The sequence below is a fragment of the Paramisgurnus dabryanus genome, chromosome 23, assembly GCF_030506205.2.
Source record: "Paramisgurnus dabryanus chromosome 23, PD_genome_1.1, whole genome shotgun sequence".
Lineage (NCBI taxonomy): Eukaryota > Metazoa > Chordata > Actinopteri > Cypriniformes > Cobitidae > Paramisgurnus > Paramisgurnus dabryanus.
In genome coordinates this window covers 20,577,569-20,596,104 of record NC_133359.1, presented here as the reverse complement: position 1 = coordinate 20,596,104, position 18,536 = coordinate 20,577,569, and the positions used below count along the sequence as shown (strand labels likewise).

The 18,536-nt window shown below is 38.6% G+C and overlaps 2 protein-coding genes across 2 annotated transcripts in view; both read left to right on the top strand.

Moving 5' to 3' along the window:
• The window catches only part of LOC135780826 (uncharacterized), a 114,147-nt gene that overhangs the window by 61,753 nt on the left and 33,858 nt on the right, over window positions 1-18,536 (top strand). Inside the window, exons 4-5 of the mRNA XM_073813267.1 lie at window positions 1,292-1,996; window positions 6,533-7,237. Coding sequence (XP_073669368.1) covers window positions 1,292-1,996; window positions 6,533-7,237 — 1,410 coding nt within the window. The remainder of the gene's footprint in view (window positions 1-1,291; window positions 1,997-6,532; window positions 7,238-18,536) is intronic.
• LOC141281529 (uncharacterized) lies at window positions 10,434-18,509 on the top strand. The gene is made up of 5 exons (XM_073813391.1): window positions 10,434-10,452; window positions 10,557-11,261; window positions 12,163-12,312; window positions 14,924-16,247; window positions 16,769-18,509. The coding sequence occupies exons 1-5, from the start codon at window positions 10,434-10,436 to the stop codon at window positions 18,507-18,509; spliced, it is 3,939 nt and encodes a 1,312-aa protein (XP_073669492.1).

Genomic DNA, 18,536 nt, shown 5'->3' with positions numbered 1-18,536 from the left:
AAACACGTGTATTTATGAAATGTAATACAATAAAATTATGATAATATGCTTTGGCATAAAATACAATGACGGATAAAATACAAATACTTGAAAAATATTTTTAAGTATAAAGTAAAACCTCTGCTTGATAGTGAGTGACCCTAGCAATCAACCCACCTACATTTCCTAAAGTTATAGTTCACCCAAAAATTCTGTCATCATTTACTCACTCATGTTGTTACAAACCTTTATACATTTCTGATGAACATGAAAGAAGATATTTTGAGGATTGTTTGTAACTAAGCAGATCAGAGGCCCCATTGACTTTAAAAGTAGGAATAAAGGATACTAATGAAGTCAATGGGGCCTCTAATCGGTTTGGTTACAAACAATCCTCAAAATGTTTTCTTTCGTGTTCATTAGAACAAAGAAATGTTTACAGTTTATTATACATATACCCCACTGTCCATACTAACACATGCCACTTTGTGTTTCATTGAACACAATGTTTACAAGTGTTAGGGGGGTAATGCATTACAAGTAACGTGCATTACTTCATAATATTACTTTTCTAAAGTAACGAGTAAAGTCACGCATTACTTTATAAATGTACACATTAATATTTGAGTTACTTTTTTAAAGTCATGCGACTTGTTACTTTTCAGTTAATTTTATTTAAAAAAATTATGTACTGAATTAAACTGAACATGGTTGCATAGAATTACACACTCGGAATGCGGGAACAGTTTGAGTCAAAAACGGAGATGGCAGGCCAGAGCTTGACTTGCACATTTTCACTTCTCATCTTTCCGTGGTTTTTTGAAAAAGTGTAATATTGTACTTTGCGTGCCCGGCTGCCATTGTCACAGAATATTAATGAAGTCTTATGTGAATGTTACGCACAACAACAGGTGACAGGAGCTAATCCAATCAAGTTTGAAAACGGATGCATTTTACTGTGCAGCCTTTTGCTTGGTCAATCTATCAATCAGACTAAGAATTCAACATTTTATTTATTTTATTTTAAGCAATTGGAAATCTGAGGGGGCCGGACATGTAAATGATCGTGGCTACGCCCCTGATACAGAGCTTGTTTACTGCGCTCCAAACACAATATTTATTTCACATATTTTTTGACACTCAAGGTCATCTGTGCTTTACTGTAAATAAATCATGTAGACTATATTAGCCAATCAGCAATAAGAAGTTTAATAGTTATATGTTTATCCTTTTCAACTGTATCACAGATTCTGTAATGTGATTATCTTCGTACAAAATAATTTAAAATAAGTGTTTTGTGTATTGGTTACAGGTGACACCCAGAAGCTCTCAGATCTGAGGATTGTGTTAATAGGGAACAGAAGATCTGGTAAGAGTTCATCAGGAAACATCATCCTGAACAGAGAGGAGTTTGACTTGAAGAGATCTGCTCAGTGTGTGAAGAGACAGAGAGAAGTAGCAGACAGACACATCACTGTGATTGAAGCTCCTGGATGGTGGAGAAATTATACTGTAGAGAAGAGCACAGAGTTACTGAAAGAAGAGATTTTACTCAGTGTGTCTCTGTGTCCTCCAGGACCTCACATTGTTCTTCTGGTTATACGTGTGGACAGAAGATTTAAAGAGGATGAGAGAAAAGTATTACAGGGTTATGTTGATCTTCTGGGTGAGAGAGTCTGGAGTCACACTATAGTGCTCTTCACTCATGGAGACTTTCTAGGAAACACAACTATAGAGAAACACATTGAGAGTGAAGGTGAGGATCTCCAGTGGCTGGTGAAGAAATGTGGGAACAGATATCATCTTCTCAACAATAACAACAGAAGTGATGAGACTCAGATCAAAGATCTGCTGGAGAAGATAGAGGAGACAGTGACAGAAAACAACGGCCGCCATTTTGAAATGGACAGAAAGATTTTACAGAAGATGAAAGAGAGAAGGAGAGCAGAGGAAGAGAGAGCAGAAGAACGAATGAAGAGGATGAAGAAACAGAGAGAGATGATCAGATCACAGTTGAGTGAGTAAACATCACAGTCATGATATAAACACTGAGTATATTCAGTAATAATGAAGTCATGAAAATGTAAAACTACACATGATAAAAACTGCTGCAAACATGATTAACAATAAAGAAATTATTGAAGTCACAACAGAAACAAAAACTCTTTTCATCAGCTGCTGTTTGTAGAGGTGTTTGTAATAAATAGACTGAGAACATTTTGCACTACCAGCTGCAGAAAAATAAAACATCTTTCTTTAACAATCTCATGATTTTCAGGGTTAAATGTGAAATCTCTCATACAGGTGATATACAATATAATACATTTATTATTATTTAAAGTCATTTAATCAGAATAGACCCATTATCTATGTCCTATATGATGGTGGTCCAACTCAAGAATCCCTAAAATCGTCTGAAATACAATCTACTGGAAAAATTTTATGTTATGTTGAAATGTTTAACAACAGTGAGATGAGCTAATACAGTACCATATTTTCCGCACTATAAGGCGCACCGGATTATAAGGCGCACCTTCAATGAATGGCCTATTTTTTTGCTCATTTGCTCAGTTTTTCCAAACAGGCGTAAAGAACTTAACGACTACCTTTCCATAATTTCAGATTTCTCATTGTCATTCGGCAGCTGTAATTTTTACACTTACCACAATTTATTTTCTGCCAAATGCGCCACAAGAGTCACTCACTGGAACCAGTGCCCTTACTGGGGAGCAATGGACTTCGAACTATACAATAGAGTTTTTCTTGGTTGCCACAACATTTCTTGTGCCATAGATCTCTCGATCACCGGTCTCATTCTTGCCCATCAGTACAAAATACCACCAACCCCCGGGTACCCCCTGACTTCGCCAAATCCACTTTATATGTGCCACAGTCCAGATTTGATCGCCCAGGTCCTGCAAATAATTCAAGCTGCTTCTCTGCATCCACCAGCCGCCAGGTCTGCAATAATTTTAATGATTTTCGCTGTACCAGGCAAAAATGCCGGTATTTGCATGTGTGTAATTTTTGCGGCAGTGCGCATGCCCGACCCGTTTGCCCAGTTTTCAAATCCTTTAAAAAAACAATAAAAATCTTAAAAATATCTATCTTCTCCTATCAATGTCTCTGTTCTTGCAGATGATCTACAATGTCACCCCAATAAACAATTCACCAATTTCCTTCCCTCAGGTTTACAGCAATGTTTCGACCCCAGTCTTGAAACCATGCCTAACACAACCTTCATCTGTAATAATTTGCAATCTGCCCGGTCAGATACTGACTCCGTAGACTCCCTCCTACAAAAAGAAGTAGAATCTAAATTTATGATCGGCCCTTTCGATTCCCCCCATTCCTCACCTATTGCAATAACCCCATTGGCACATCAACAAGGAAATTCTCCAGAAAATCGCATTATTAACGACCTTTCAGCCCCCCGCGAATGCTTAATTCCTAGCGTGAATAGCTTAATTCCACTATCTGAATTCTCACTTCATTATCATGACGTAGATCAAGACATCAGTCTAATTAAATTTGCCAGTCCTGGCGCTTGGTTAGCAAAAATCAACATCACGTCAGCCGTCAAGGTCATGCCAATAAACACTGATTTTTGGCATCTTTTGGCATGCTCTGGCGAGATAAATATTATTTCGCGTTCATTTGACTTTCGGTTGCAAAAGTAGGCCCAAAATATTTGACACCCTATCGGAAGCATTGTGCTGGATTCTAGTGAACAATTACGACATCCCTTATCTCATTTACCTACTAGACGACTTCCTCATAGTCTCCCCAAAATCCGCTTTCACAGAATTACCCTCGACTCTGTTAAATGTCAGGCCTCGCTGCCTAAAGACAAAATCGACAGAATAATTAATGCAATTCAAAATCTCACGTCCGCGCAGCACATTTCCAAACATGACCTTCTTTGCTTACTAGGGTATCTCAGCTTAGCTATGAGAATCGTGCCTCAAGGCCGCCCCTTTTTCTCTCATCTCCTCTCTCTAGCATCCTTCTTCCCCGGCTTAAACGACCTAGTCATTTTAAACTCAGCATGTAAAGTTAAACCTTTGGCTCGTATTCCTTAAACAATGGAACAGGCTTACCTTTTTCTACGAAAATATTGCGCTATCATCTCATTCTCTCAAAGCAAACTGTATGTGAAATGCCACATTCTACATGCACAAAGAATCTGAAACTGATCTTATTTGTTTTTCATTGAAATATCTTATTGCAAGTGCACAGTGGTCTCACTCTTATAACAAAAGAATTCAATGTTAACGTGTTAGCAAACTTCACTCAATGTTGATAGACACCTCCCATCTTATGAACCAATCACCCCCTGTATGCAAATTAAGGACAGCCCTGAGTTTTACAATAACCAATCAGTACCAAATTCCTATATGCTTTGTTCTCTGGTTATTTAAGGAGATGTGTAAAAGATTCAGGAGGGACTTTCTATATCTAGAAATGCACCCCCATGATGCTGTATCTTTGATATAGCATCATGTATTTCATTTAACTTTGAGGAATCTGTAAACAGATCTTCATCAGTTGCCAGGTATGCAGTATTCTCATTTGATTCTTCGTGTTTAATTGGATTGTGAATTGACTTTGAATTATGACCTTTCTACCTGTCTAATAAATTGTGTTTGGATTATTCTGTTGCTACAAAAGTTATTGACATAATTAGTAAATTACGATGAATCCTTGTTACCGCAATGCTGAAATCAGGCTAGTACCAGACTAAAATCCCAGTGTAGATGGCATAGTGGTACTATAGTGGATCGTGGACCTCTGGTTAGAAATAAATATTGTAATAATTAAGTTGCACCTCCTATAGGGACTAAATAAAGTATGTTCAGAGATGAGCACACATAAGGCCTTCTGAACATATGGTCTAACCTAGCAGCGAACAAGCCTGGTTTGATTGTGATCGTGGGCCTGCATGATTATTAATTATTAATAAACGGCCGGTGCGTGAGTCCAAAGCGACATGAGTAGCCGAACGAACAGATGCAATAACAAGTAGGGCTAAACCAGAATAACCAAACAACCACCCTAAATTCTGAAACTGTTAAAAGTAATTATCAATCTGATTTATATTAACTTTATATTTGGAGTCAGATAATACACCGAAAAAAATTAATCATTCAATTTACCTTAATTTTTTTAAGGCAAGTGGTTGCAATCAATTTATTTAAGCTACATCTAAACAAAAAAGATGAGTAAAGTAAAATAAAATAAAAAACACTTGTTTAAATGTAGCTTAAATAAATTGATTGCAACCCATTACCTTAAAAAAATTGAGTAAATTGAATGAATCACTTTTTTCAGTGTAATACCAAATTGCGTAATGACAAAGTGTCATCTGCAAGCGCCGGAAAAGACAGAACGCGCTAGAATCCTTCACCATTCCGTTGGTTACCGCCATTGGGCCTACGGATGGATGGGGATTATATATTTGTTCCCCTTACAGAATTAAACCCGATCGTCATCACAGCCATCCTGTGGGGTAGAGAATGGACCTCTAAAAGCATAACATTTCATTGTGATAATTCCTCCAGTTTTTTTTCATTAACAAAGGCAGGTCTAACTCCCCAAAACTCATACCTTTTCTCAGGCGCTTAATTTGGTCTTCCATCTGCAACCAGTTTATTATTAAAGCAGAACACGTGCCAGGTTTCAAAAATCAAATTGCTGACTCACTTTCCTGTTTTGCCTTTCAGAAATTCAAGACATTGACTCCTCAAGCAGAATAATAAAATTTCTCGCAGCCTTATTCTGTATAAATCGCTCACTGCCGCAGCAGTGATTTTAATACGCTCACACAATCGCAGTAGTGTTTTCTCCCTTGCTTCCGCAGGAGCCCCAGGTTGCGCGCTTCTCATTATCTTCTTCAGGAGTTACAAGTCAATTAATAATAACTATCTCATCTTAAAATAGCATCACTTAAAGGAAGAGACAGTTAAATAATTTTACAGATCTTTGGGGGAAAGGTTTAAACAAGTACAGTATCCACCTAGCTTGCCGTCCTCATATTATATACATATCCGTTCTTTTTGGGGGGTTCTGAACTTGGGGCTCGAGTCTAGCCTTGCGTTCGAGCTCCCTCTGAGGACAGCAAGTCAAATTTTATTTTACCACCATTCAATAGACTGAATGCGCAGGCGAACCAGTGAATGAAATTTAATAATGGGATGTGTATTTATCCCATAGAAATTCACTTAAACAAATGTGCTATAAAGAGGATATATCAGTTATTGACCAATTAGCATCAAGAACCGTACATATTAATGAATATGCCTTAATAGTTTCATAATCCTTTTGTCTGTTCTATCAAATGAATATTTAGAGGTACAGTAGATCTATCTGCAGAGACTTTAAATACAAATTGACATTAAATATCAAATACAACTGCTTTTTTTTTGTGGTGATTGAAGACATTTTTGACAATCTTTCAAATGGCTCCTTGATGCAACTTATAAGATGAAAACCCTCTGTTTTTATTGTATTTCTATTCAGTACAGAATAAGTGTGTTTTATGTATTTGTTACAGGTGAAACTCAGAAGCTCTCAGATCTGAGGATTGTGTTAATGGGGTATAAAGGATCTGGTAAGAGTTCATCAGGAAACATCATCCTGAACAGAGAGGAGTTTGACTTGAAGAGATCTGCTCAGTGTGTGAAGAGACTGAGAGAAGTAGCAGACAGACACATCACTGTGATTGAAGCTCCTGGATGGTGGAGAAATCAACCTGTAGAGAAGAGCACTGAGTTACTGAAAGAAGAGATTTTACTCAGTGTGTCTCTGTGTCCTCCAGGACCTCACATTGTTCTTCTGGTTATACGTGTGGACAGAAGATTTAAAGATGTTGAGAGAAAAGTATTTCAGGGTTATGTTGATCTTCTGGGTGAGAGAGTCTGGAGTCACACTATGGTGCTCTTCACTTATGGAGACTTTCTAGGAGACACAACTATAGAGCAACACATTGAGAGTGAAGGTGAGGATCTCCAGTGGCTGGTGGAGAAATGTGGGAACAGATATCATCTTCTCAACAATAACAACAGAAGTGATGAGACTCAGATCAAAGATCTGCTGGAGAAGATAGAGGAGACAGTGACAGAAAACAACGGCTGCCATTTTGAAATGGACAGAAAGATTTTACAGAAGATAGAAGAGAGAAGGAGAGCAGAGGAAGAGAGAGCAGAAGAACGAATGAAGAGGATGAAGAAACAGAGAGAGATGATCAGATCACAGATGAGTGAGTAAACATCACAGTGATGATATAAACACTGAGTTTCTTCAGTAATGAATTCATGAAAATATAAAAATGCCCAGGATAAAAAACTGCGGCAAACACGATTAACAATAAAGTTCAAGTTCACTTTATTTAAAGCACATTTAAAACAGCCATAGGACTGACCAAAGTGCTTTATAATAAAAGAGTGTAAGTGAAAATACACTGAGAAAAATAATACTAGACAAGAAATAACTAGAGCAAATACAATTAAACAGTATAATAATTTACAGAGAAAAAATAGTACTAAAACAAGAAAATAATAAAACAAATGTAGGATTAAACTAAATTAAAATGAAAAGGATAATTACTGAAAACAAAAGAAAACAGATACGTTTTTAAAAGTGACTTAAAATAGACAGAGGGGTGCTAATCTTAACTCTGTGTATATCATTCCATAACTGTGGCTCTCTTACCGAAAAGGCTCAGTCCCTATTACGCTTAAGTCTTGAAAAGGGGACAATGAGGAGGGTCTGTTTGCCTAATCTTACGCTTCTGGAAGGAGAGTATGAATGCAATAATTCGGATAAATGATTAGGGGCCTGATCAGAGCCGGCCCTAGACCTTCGGGGGCCCTAAGCACAATTTGGTCGGGGGCCCATTTGACCGTTTTAAGTAAGGCCTAAAGAAAAGAAATGACTACCTTATAACTATACGGTACATATTATATCTACTATGTTATTTTTTTTAATTTTGTCTTTTAAATTATGTTTTTTAATTATTCTATGTATACTGTATGTAAATGATCTTTTTTTACACTGCTGGTCCTGAGTACGTTCTTATGTGGCAACATGTAGCCTACAGAATGACAATAAAAGACCTTGTGGTGGTCCCGGGCAGGGATTATCTTAAGCCAGGACTCTGCCTTAGTTTAATTAGAAAACATAACCAATTTTAACAAAAATGCCTTACTAAAAACATTATTTGTGTGCATTTTGAGGCAAAACAAAGGGCACTGGTGTATTTTAAGATATGTCAGTGCAAGCTTTTTTCAATTTGGACAGCTCTCCTACTTTTATTTTAGTCCATGACTAGTTTAATTTCTGTCAGGGAAACTGCCCCCTTGAGTTCTTGATTTGAGTTCCATGTTTGATGTCTAACAGGAAAAATATGATACCACTAAACTGAATGGCAGTGCAGTGCAATGAACACACCCTGATGAACTTGCCGAATAAAAATACTGATAAAGTGATTTTCACTGACCATCAAAGAAACATCTTTAATTGACACCAGAGTTTAAGAGGCACAAACAACAGCCTATATATAATTTGAATGAAATTGAGTAAATAGAATAACATTTAAATAAAATATTATATAAAATAATAAATAGAACACTTAAATGTTTAAATTTTTCAAATAAACAACATTAACCATAATATCTTAAACACCACAAACAAGATTAAAAGTAGCTAACATTCGCTATAACAACCGCCTCACTATATATGATCCCTTACGTAAATAGCATAACAATAGTTAATAGGCTTGTTTGATATGAGCTAAATCTGCACATAACCGATCACCGGTGATCAGCGCGAGATGCGTTTTTTCAACTTGTTCTTGACTTATGACATTCATATTTTTTATTAATTCCTTTAAACTTTTGTATTGGTGTTGGATTAGTTGTACTGTGAGCTGTTTATATTTTACACAAAAACGAATTTAGACTTAGATTACATCCCAACATTTACTAAGTAGCCTTCCAGTAATGAACAGTTCACCTTTGTTGATTCTCCTTATAAACATCTTAATGTAAATGCATTTGTTGGTATTTCAGTTGCATCTATTTAATCCGCGATAAAATACGCGAACGCGATCTCTTCCATTGCTGATGTTTGCAGTCCACAACAAAGCGAAATTCATGAAGCGTCCGGCTTGCCTGCAGTTTTCTCACTCCTCCCCTTACTGCAGCCGTCTGTGCTCGTCTAAATTCCAGGCAAGGCAAGCTGCATCTCAAACAATAATAAACAACTAAATAAAAACAACTGTGCTTATTATGATGCCCGATAAAGAGAGCTGTAGATCCATTTCTTTTTATTTATTTTATGTTACTTTTGATGTATAATTTTTTTCAACCACTAGCTGGCAGTGACTCTATGGGGCCCTCTGCTGGCCACGGGGCCCTTAGTGGCTGGGCCGGCTCTGGGCCTGATTGTGCAGAGGTGATTATGTGTTTGTAAAAACAAATAAAAGTATTTTAAAACAAATTCTGTAGTTGATATGCAACTTATGATATTATATATTTTTTAAGAAATCTTGCAGCAGCATTCTGAACTAATTGTAAATTGTTTCGCCAACACCACAGTATAGAGAGTTGCAATAATCTAGACGAGAGGTGATTATGGCATGAACTGCCATCTCTAAGGTTTTGTCAGTAAGTGTTTAATTTGTGATAAAATGCATAAGTGATAAAACTTGATCCAATCACATCTGAAACTTGTTTGTCAAGTTTTAAGGACTCATATAAGAGAATAAATTAAATAAGTCACAACAAAAACTCTTTTCATCAGCTGGTATTGTTTGTAATAAATAAACATTTTGCACTTCCAGCCACAGAATTTTTTTTTTCCTTAAACAGTCCCATGATTTTCAGGGTTTATATGTGAAAACAGAAAAATGTCTAGTACAGTTATAGACAATATAATAAATGTAATTATTTGATTTGTATAAATTGTCTTTTAAGTACAGAAACATTATTATTTGAAATAATTTAATCAGAATGGACCCATTATCTATGTCCTATATGATGGTGGTCCAACTCAAGAATACCTAAAATTGTCTGAAATGTGATCTAAAATTGTTGTTATGTTGAAATGTTTAACAACAGTGAGATAAACTTTTACAGTAATTGTACTGTACACAATAATACAGTATGTTTTTATTTTTCTATTTTTTGTATCAGTGCCACAACAACACATGATCATGGTTCACCAACTCTTCATGTTTTTATATTTTTGTGGTTTATATTTTTAGTAATTAATCACACAAAGACTAACTATAGAGTATAATGCCAGAAAATTTAGTAACATTTACTTTTTAAATATTATAGTTATTAGATTTATAATAAATAAATGATAAGACACAGCTGTCCGTATAATCTTATTTCAAGTACAATGGGATTTAACCCATTGTACTTGAAATATCCTTTTGTCTGTTCTTTTAAATGAATAGTCAATCCTCTGGTAGGTAAATGTTACATTTGTTATTTTAAACCTGTTGTTTTTATATCTGTTGCTTTTCAGTACAGTATAATTTTGAATAAGATTGTTTTGTGTATTTGTTACAGGTGACACTCAGAAGCTCTCAGATCTGAGGATTGTGTTAATGGGGTATAAATTTGCTGGTAAGAGTTCATCAGGAAACATCATCCTGAACAGAGAGGAGTTTGACTTGAAGACATCTGCTCGGTGTGTGAAGAGACAGAGAGAAGTAGCAGACAGACACATCACTGTGATTGAAGCTCCTGGATGGTGGAGAAATAAACCTGTAGAGAAGAGCACTAAGTTACTGAAAGAAGAGATTTTACTCAGTGTGTCTCTTTGTCCTCCAGGACCTCACATTGTTCTTCTTGTTATACGTGTGGATTACAGATTTAAAGAAAATAGGATAAAAGTATTTCAGGGTTATGTTGATCTTCTGGGTGAGAGAGTCTGGAGTCACACTATAGTGCTTTTCACTTGTGGAGACTTTCTAGGAGACACAACTATAGAGAAACACATTGAGAGTGAAGGTGAGGATCTCCAGTGGCTGGTGGAGAAATGTGGGAACAGATATCATCTTCTCAACAATAACAACAGAAGTGATGAGACTCAGATCAAAGATCTGCTGGAGAAGATAGAGGAGACAGTCACAGAAAACAACGGCCGCCATTTTGAAATGGACAGAAAGATTTTACAGGAGACAGAAGACAGAAGGAGAGCAGAGGATGAGAGAGCAGAAGAACGAATGAAGAGGATAAAGAAACAGAGAGAGATGATCAGATCACAGATGGGTGAGTAAACATCACAGTGATGATATAAACACTGAGTATCTTCAGTAGTAAATTCATGAAGGTAAAAGTTCCCATAAATAACTGCTGCAAACATGATTAACAATAAAGAAAAAACTCCTTTTATCAGCTAATGTTTGTAGAGGTGTTTGTGACAAATAGACTGAAAACATTTAGCACAACAAGCCACAATAAGTTCACATACTCTTCATGTTTTTTGTTTTTTTTTGTGGTTTATGTTTTTAGTAATTAATGACACAAAAAGCAGATGATAAGACGTAGCTGTCAGTTTAATCTTATTTTAGGTACAATGGGATTTAAGATTGTCATAGAGGTAAGATAATTACATATGTTGATTGACAACCTATCAGAGAGTAAGAGGGGATGGGACTTGAATCCAGTTGCCAGAGACAGAGAGATTGAGACTGTGTCTGTAGCGCTCTGTTAAATAAATAAGTTCTTAGCAACAAAGTCGTTGTAAGTGAGACTTATTTGACATGGTGTTAGAAATTGTGGGGTCGTAAAAAAGGCGAAATTTGCCCCAACCACGAACTTTACCTTTGATAGACCTCAAGAATGGGCTGCATGGGGACAGCGCTTCACGAGGTACAGGATAGCCTCGAAGCTAAAGGAGCAGGATGGCAAGGTACAAGTGAATACCCTTATATATGCCATGGGACCAGAGGCAGAAAACATATTCAGCTTGTTCATGTTTGAGAGAGACGAACAGAAAAAAGATTTTGACGCCGTGATGAACAAGTTTACTGACTATTTCATACTGATAAAGAAAATCATCCACGAGAGAGCGTGCTTTTACCAATGCATACAAAAGCCGGGGGAAAAGGCAGAGATGTTCATCCATGCACTCTACGAATTAGCAGAGAATTGTGACTTTGGTGCCCAGAAAACATCAGAGATAAGCTTGTGGTTGGCATCAAAGATAAAGAGCTTTCAAGAAAGTTGCAGCTGATGACAGACCTTACCTTAGACACAGCGGTGCTGATGGTGAGGCAGGTGGAGGATATTGCCCAGCAGGTGAGCCAACAGGAGGAAGGTGCAACAAGCAGTGTTCAGGAGTTTACACGCAGACGACCTGAAAGGAGGGGAAGATGGGATGAAAAGAAGCCAGCGAGAGAAAAAAAGAATAGAATGGCCGGTGGCGGCTGGTGCAGAAAGTGTGGAAAAACGAGACATCACAACAAGAAAAAAATGCCCCGCGGCAGAAACTGAATGTCGAAAATGTAAAATGAAAGGACACTGGGAGCGTATGTGTTACTCAAAGACAGTTCATGAGGTGATAAGAGGAACACACATACAGGCAAGTGAAAACGATTCATATTACCTGGGAACAGTAAGCAAAACTGGGGATGACAATACAGAGAACTGGTTTGTGAAATTGAACGTACAAGGCACGCCAGGGGCGTCACTAGACCCCTTTTGTGCCCCCGTGTAAATCTCAAGTTTAAATTTTAGCAGTTAACTAGTGCAATCCTTTACAAAGAAAAGCGTGGCAAAAACTGATCTATATGCAATGTAGTTACCCAATTTACGCTTGTTAAAGTGACAAAGCAGTCGCATTGACGCGTGCACACATGTATCCATGTCCGCGCGCGTCTTTGCGTTCATCCACATGCACAACTGCATTCAAAAGGTGATGCCACGCCAGTGAGTTATAGCTTATGAAAACATGACGAGACTAAAGTACGTTTCTAAATATAAATGCTAATCTTATTTTGACCCGATCATTATTGGCTTCTGTAGATGTACATCAGAAATGTTTTGTGCAAAGCAGGGAAAGGGACGAAAAAAGGAGAGATGATGAGTTTAAGGGAGGTAAGACAAACTACAGTCTCACCCTGTCTGGTCTCAAACATTAGAGGAATGTGAGCGTCTCTTTTATCATAAGTGGTTTTGACGCGTCTCCAGCAGGCACTTATTTTGACAAAACACGTGATGCACACAGGACCTCTCCACACGCATGACACATATTTTGGAAAAGGGAACCACACACGTGACAATCCGAACACTTATTTTGAATTAGTGCATCCTCGGAAGAGCCGTCACGAGCCGCCACTGGTATATATGTATCTTTCGCAGTACCTGTTGCACTGTAGAATAGTGGGTTAAGCAAATGACATTGTATAGAAGTGTTGCACACACCTTGCACACAGCAGGCTTTCAAAAAAGTCAGCAAAAAATGAGGGGCCTGTGCCCCAGTAAAGCTTTATGTCTAGCAACGCCCCTAATTGATACAGGAGCTGACATGACTTTTATGAATGAATAGATCTTTAACTTGCTTGGAAGTAAAGTGAAACTGAGTCAGCAGATGCAAGAAATGACAGCCCAGGTGGAAGGATAAATTGTTTGGGACAGTTTGAAATGACCACGGAGTACAAAGATAAAAAGTTCAAGTTCACGATTCACATCATGCAACGCGACACTGTGAACAATTTTCTAAGTAGAGAACAACCAGTAGAGATGGACTTAGTAAAAAGAATTGAGCAAGTCAGCGCAGCATTCGGTGAACAGGGAACAATGAGAACTGAACCTGATAAGATAAATCTAAAAGAGAATGCAGAGCCGTACGCAGTCAACACAGCGAGAAGAGTGCCGTTACCATTACTTCCCAAAGTTAAGGCCGAACTCTAACTGCACTTCCGCATTAGCATAGCACTAGAAATATTTCAGTGCAAACCTCCTAGGAGGTTTAGATGGAATTGCGGTGTACATGGACGATCTAATCATTCACGGCGAAACCAGAGAGCAGCACAATGAGCACCTAAGGCGTGTTCTGGTGGGGATCAAACTTTACAAAGAAAATGTATCTTCAGACAGAAAGAGCTTTATTTTCTGGGCCATGTCATAGACCAGAGAGGAGTCAGACCTGACCTGTGGAAAGTAAGGGCTATCTCAGAGCTGCAAGCCCCACGAAATGTGAGTGAACTGAAACATGTCCTGGGGATGATAAACTACATGAAACGCTACATTCACATTCATCTACTGGTGTAAGCCCTGCCGAATTGTTGATGGGCAGGAAAATTCGTACAACCCTGCCTATGTTGAAAAAACCCTGCAGCCAATGTGGCAAAAATAGCCACATTTTGTACTTTTGCACTACACACAATCTACCATAGCACCTTTTCATGGTCAATGTATCAAACGCCAGTCTATCTATCAGTAGACTATCGAACTATTCAATACTTTTCACGTTATGTTAGCAGGCTTCTCCACAGGAAAAAAACTTTATCGCGAAGAAGAAACCTACAAAACGTATACAGACGGTTAGGGAAGTTAGCCTGTGGGGTAAACATTGCCTTGACGCCAATATACACGGGACAATCATGCCGAAGAGTTCTACATCTTTCAAAATAAACAAAAAGAACCGGAAAAGAACTATAGTAAGATGAAAACCATCGAGCTCCTCCCCAGGTGGCGGATAGGGGAAATGCCCACCAGATATTGGTAGGTACCGGGGAAATCAAATACCCGGGGGGGACCAAAATCAGAACCTGCTGCCTTGCAGGAAGTGGATGGATCCACAAAGGCTAGGGAACCTAACCCGAAAAAATTGGCAGCGGTCCAGAAAGCTGAGAGGGGCACACCCCCAGATGGTTATGCGCAGGGCTAACAACCCAGCCATTTAAAAAACAAACTCGTTACAAAAGCACAAACAAAGAAATCAAAAGAAACCTCGGATCTTGGAAAGGGTGGGTCTCCTAAAAGAGACTTTTTGAAGTCGGGTGGCCAAAACCAACTGGAAGCCAACCGGCGGACAACCATCCTCTCCTCCAGGACCACCACAAATATAGGAACATGGAACGTAAGAACCATGTTCCAAACTGGAAAAACTTCCGAAGTTGCTGCTGAAATGCAGAAGTACCAGCTGGACATTTTAGGCATTAGTGAGTCTCGATGGACAGGCTCAGGCCAGATAAAACTCAACACAGGGGAGCTGCTATTATATTCATGGCATGAGGAGGAAGATGCACCACACAGCCAAGGAGTAGCACTAATGCTCTCCAGAAAAGCCCAGAATGCACTCATAGGGTGGGAAGCGCATGGCTCTCGCATAATTACCGCAAGATTCAAGACTAAGAAACAGAAAGTAAAGGTCGACATCCTTCAGGTGTATGCTCCTACCAATGACAGTAAAGAAGAAGACAAGGAAGTTTTTTATTGCAGACTGCGATCCATTGTCCAAAAGTGTCCTAGGAGCAATATAATTTTACTAATGGGTGACCTTAATGCTAAAATAGGCAGCAAAAACAAAGGCTTTGAAGAATGCATGGGAACACAAGGCTTGGGAGAAATGAACGAAAATGGTGAAAGGTTGGCTGATCTATGTGCCTTAGAGGGACTGGTCATTGGAGGAAGCCTCTTCATGCATAAAAATATCCACAAAGCGACATGGATCTCACCAGATATGTCAACGGCCAACCAAATTGACCATATATGTATATGCAAAAAATTTAGAAGATCTCTCCAAGATGTTAGGGTTAAAAGAGGTGCAGACGTAGCATCAGACCATCATCTACTAACTGCCAAAATAAAACTTAAGCTGAAAAAGAACTGGACTAATGGGGGAAATAAGCGACAACGTTTCAACACCAACCTCTTGAAAAATGAGTCCAAACTAAAAGAATTCGAAATCACCATCTCTAACAAATTCCAGGTACTACAAGATCTAGGTGAAGAGGCAACTATAGACCAAAATTGGAAGGACATCAAAGAGATCTTCACAACCACATGCGAAGAAGTGCTGGGCCCCTGGCAACAAACACACAAAGAATGGATTTCCGCTGAAACCATGGAGAAAATCCAATATAGGAAAAAGAAGAAAGAAATTTTAAACAACAGCCGCACTAGAACTGAAAAGGCTAAGGCAGTAGCAGAGTACACAGAAGCAAATAAAGAAGTTAAACGTAGTATAAAATTAGATAAAAATAACTACCTAGAAGGATTAGCTAGCGAAGCAGAAGAAGCAGTGTCGTGGAATTTTAGCCGCATCAAATAATACTCACTAAGAGTCAAAGTCAAGGATCACACAGACACACTGTCGACAGAATTTTCTTTGTCTGAATTTTATATATTCTGCAGAATAGGCTCTCACCCCCGTGGTGCTAGAAGTTTAAAAACCTAAGAGCCCCGATCACAAGGTTGAAGACACATTTATAGTAAGATGCTGAAACATGTACAATCATCCGTTTCTACGTCATTTAGAAGATAGCCTTCATTTGTCAGTGATTAAGAGCAAAAACCGTTAAACATAATCATAAAGGACAGTACATGCTGGTACATGATGTTTAAGTCCTTCCTTGGACATTGTACTTGCTGAAAAGACAGAAAGAGCATAATTCTGTACGTTAGCAGAAAAACATGATCTCCATATGAATCACAATTTGTGAGCTTCAGATTGTTATTAAAAAATGAAAAATAGGATGAAAAATAAAACATAATAACATGAAAATAAAAGCATAATAAAAGTCCTCCACTACAGCAGCTTACCATAGAAACACAAGAGAACTATACAGCACAATCCAAAAGCTGTCTGGAAAATTCATCAAACCAGAGAGACCAGTCAAAACTAAAGATGGACAATCGATACCGGATAAAGAGGGTCAGGAAAAAAGATGGATAGAGCATTTCCAAGAACTCCTTAATCGACCTGCCCCACAACACACTTTCAACATAGAACCAGCGGAACAAGATCTAGAAATAGACTGTAACACACCTACAAAACAAGAGATACAAAGAGCAATTAAACAATTAAAGAAAGGTAAGGCAGCTGGCCCAGACAGAATACCATCAGAAGCCTTGAAAGCAGACACTACAACTAGCACTGAGATGCTACACAAATTATTTAAGAAAATATGGGAGGAAGAACAGATCCCACTAGAATGGAAAGAAGGGCATCTCATTAAGCTCCCAAAGAAAGGTGATCTTAGTTCCTGCTCCAATTACAGGGGAATAACTCTGCTGTCAATACCAAGCAAAGTATTTAGCAGAGTACTGCTAAACAGAATGAGGGAGGCAATAGACACCCAACTTAGGGACCAACAAGCAGGCTTCAGAAAAGATAGATCTTGCACCGATCAGATTGCAACACTGCGAATTATAGTGGAACAATCTCTGGAGTGGAACTCATCACTATACATCAACTTCATAGATTACGAGAAGGCCTTTGATAGTGTCGACAGAGATACTTTGTGGAAACTGTTAAGACACTACGGGGTACCACAAAAATTAACAGATATAATCAAGGCCTCCTATGAAGGACTATCCTGCAGAATTGTTCATGGCCAACAAACAACTGAGGCCTTTGGAGTACAGACTGGTGTCAGACAGGGCTGTTTGCTCTCACCCTTCTTATTCTTGTTGGCCATTGACTGGATCATGAAAATGTCTACAGAGCAAAAGAGAAATGGCATTCAGTGGACACTATGGAAACAGCTTGATGACCTGGATTTCGCAGATGACCTGGCCCTACTCTCACATACACAGCAACAAATGCAAGAGAAAACCAGCTCTGTAGCACATTACTCTGCATGCATCGGCCTGAACATACATAGAGAAAAGAGAAAAGTCCTAAAAGTTAATACATCAAGCACTTCACCTATAATATTAGAGGGGGCGATTCTGGAGGAAGTGGAAAGCTTCACTTATCTCGGAAGCATCATCAACATACAAGGAGGGACTGATGCTGACATAAAAGCAAGAATTGGCAAGGCAAGAGTTGCTTTCAACCAATTGAAAAAGATCTGGTCCTGTAGTAACTTGACCCTCAAGACTAAAGTCAGGTTATTCAACACCACTGTGAAGCCTGTCTTAATGTATGGAGCAGAAACATGGCGAACAACAGCAGCTGGCTTAAAAAAGCTACAGACATTTATCAATTCATGTCTCCGAAAGATCCTCAGAATCCGCTGGCCCAATATCATCACCAATGAAGAGCTCTGGCGACGCACTCAACAGGAACCCATTGAAGAATTAATCCGTCAACGCAGATGGAAATGGATTGGCCACACCCTCAGAAAGCCAGCCTCCAGCATCACCAGACAATCCCTTACCTGGAATCTGCAAGGCAAGAGAAAAAGTGGTCGTCCCAGAATAACCTGGAGAAGGGAGCTGGAGGCAGACATCAAAAAGAGTGGTCAAAATTGGGGACAGTTGGAAAGACTGGCCAAGGACCAAGACGCCTGGAGAGACTTTGTTTGTGGCCTATGTCTCAGACGAGACGACAGGCGACGATGATGATGATGAAGATGAAAACCTCCTAGG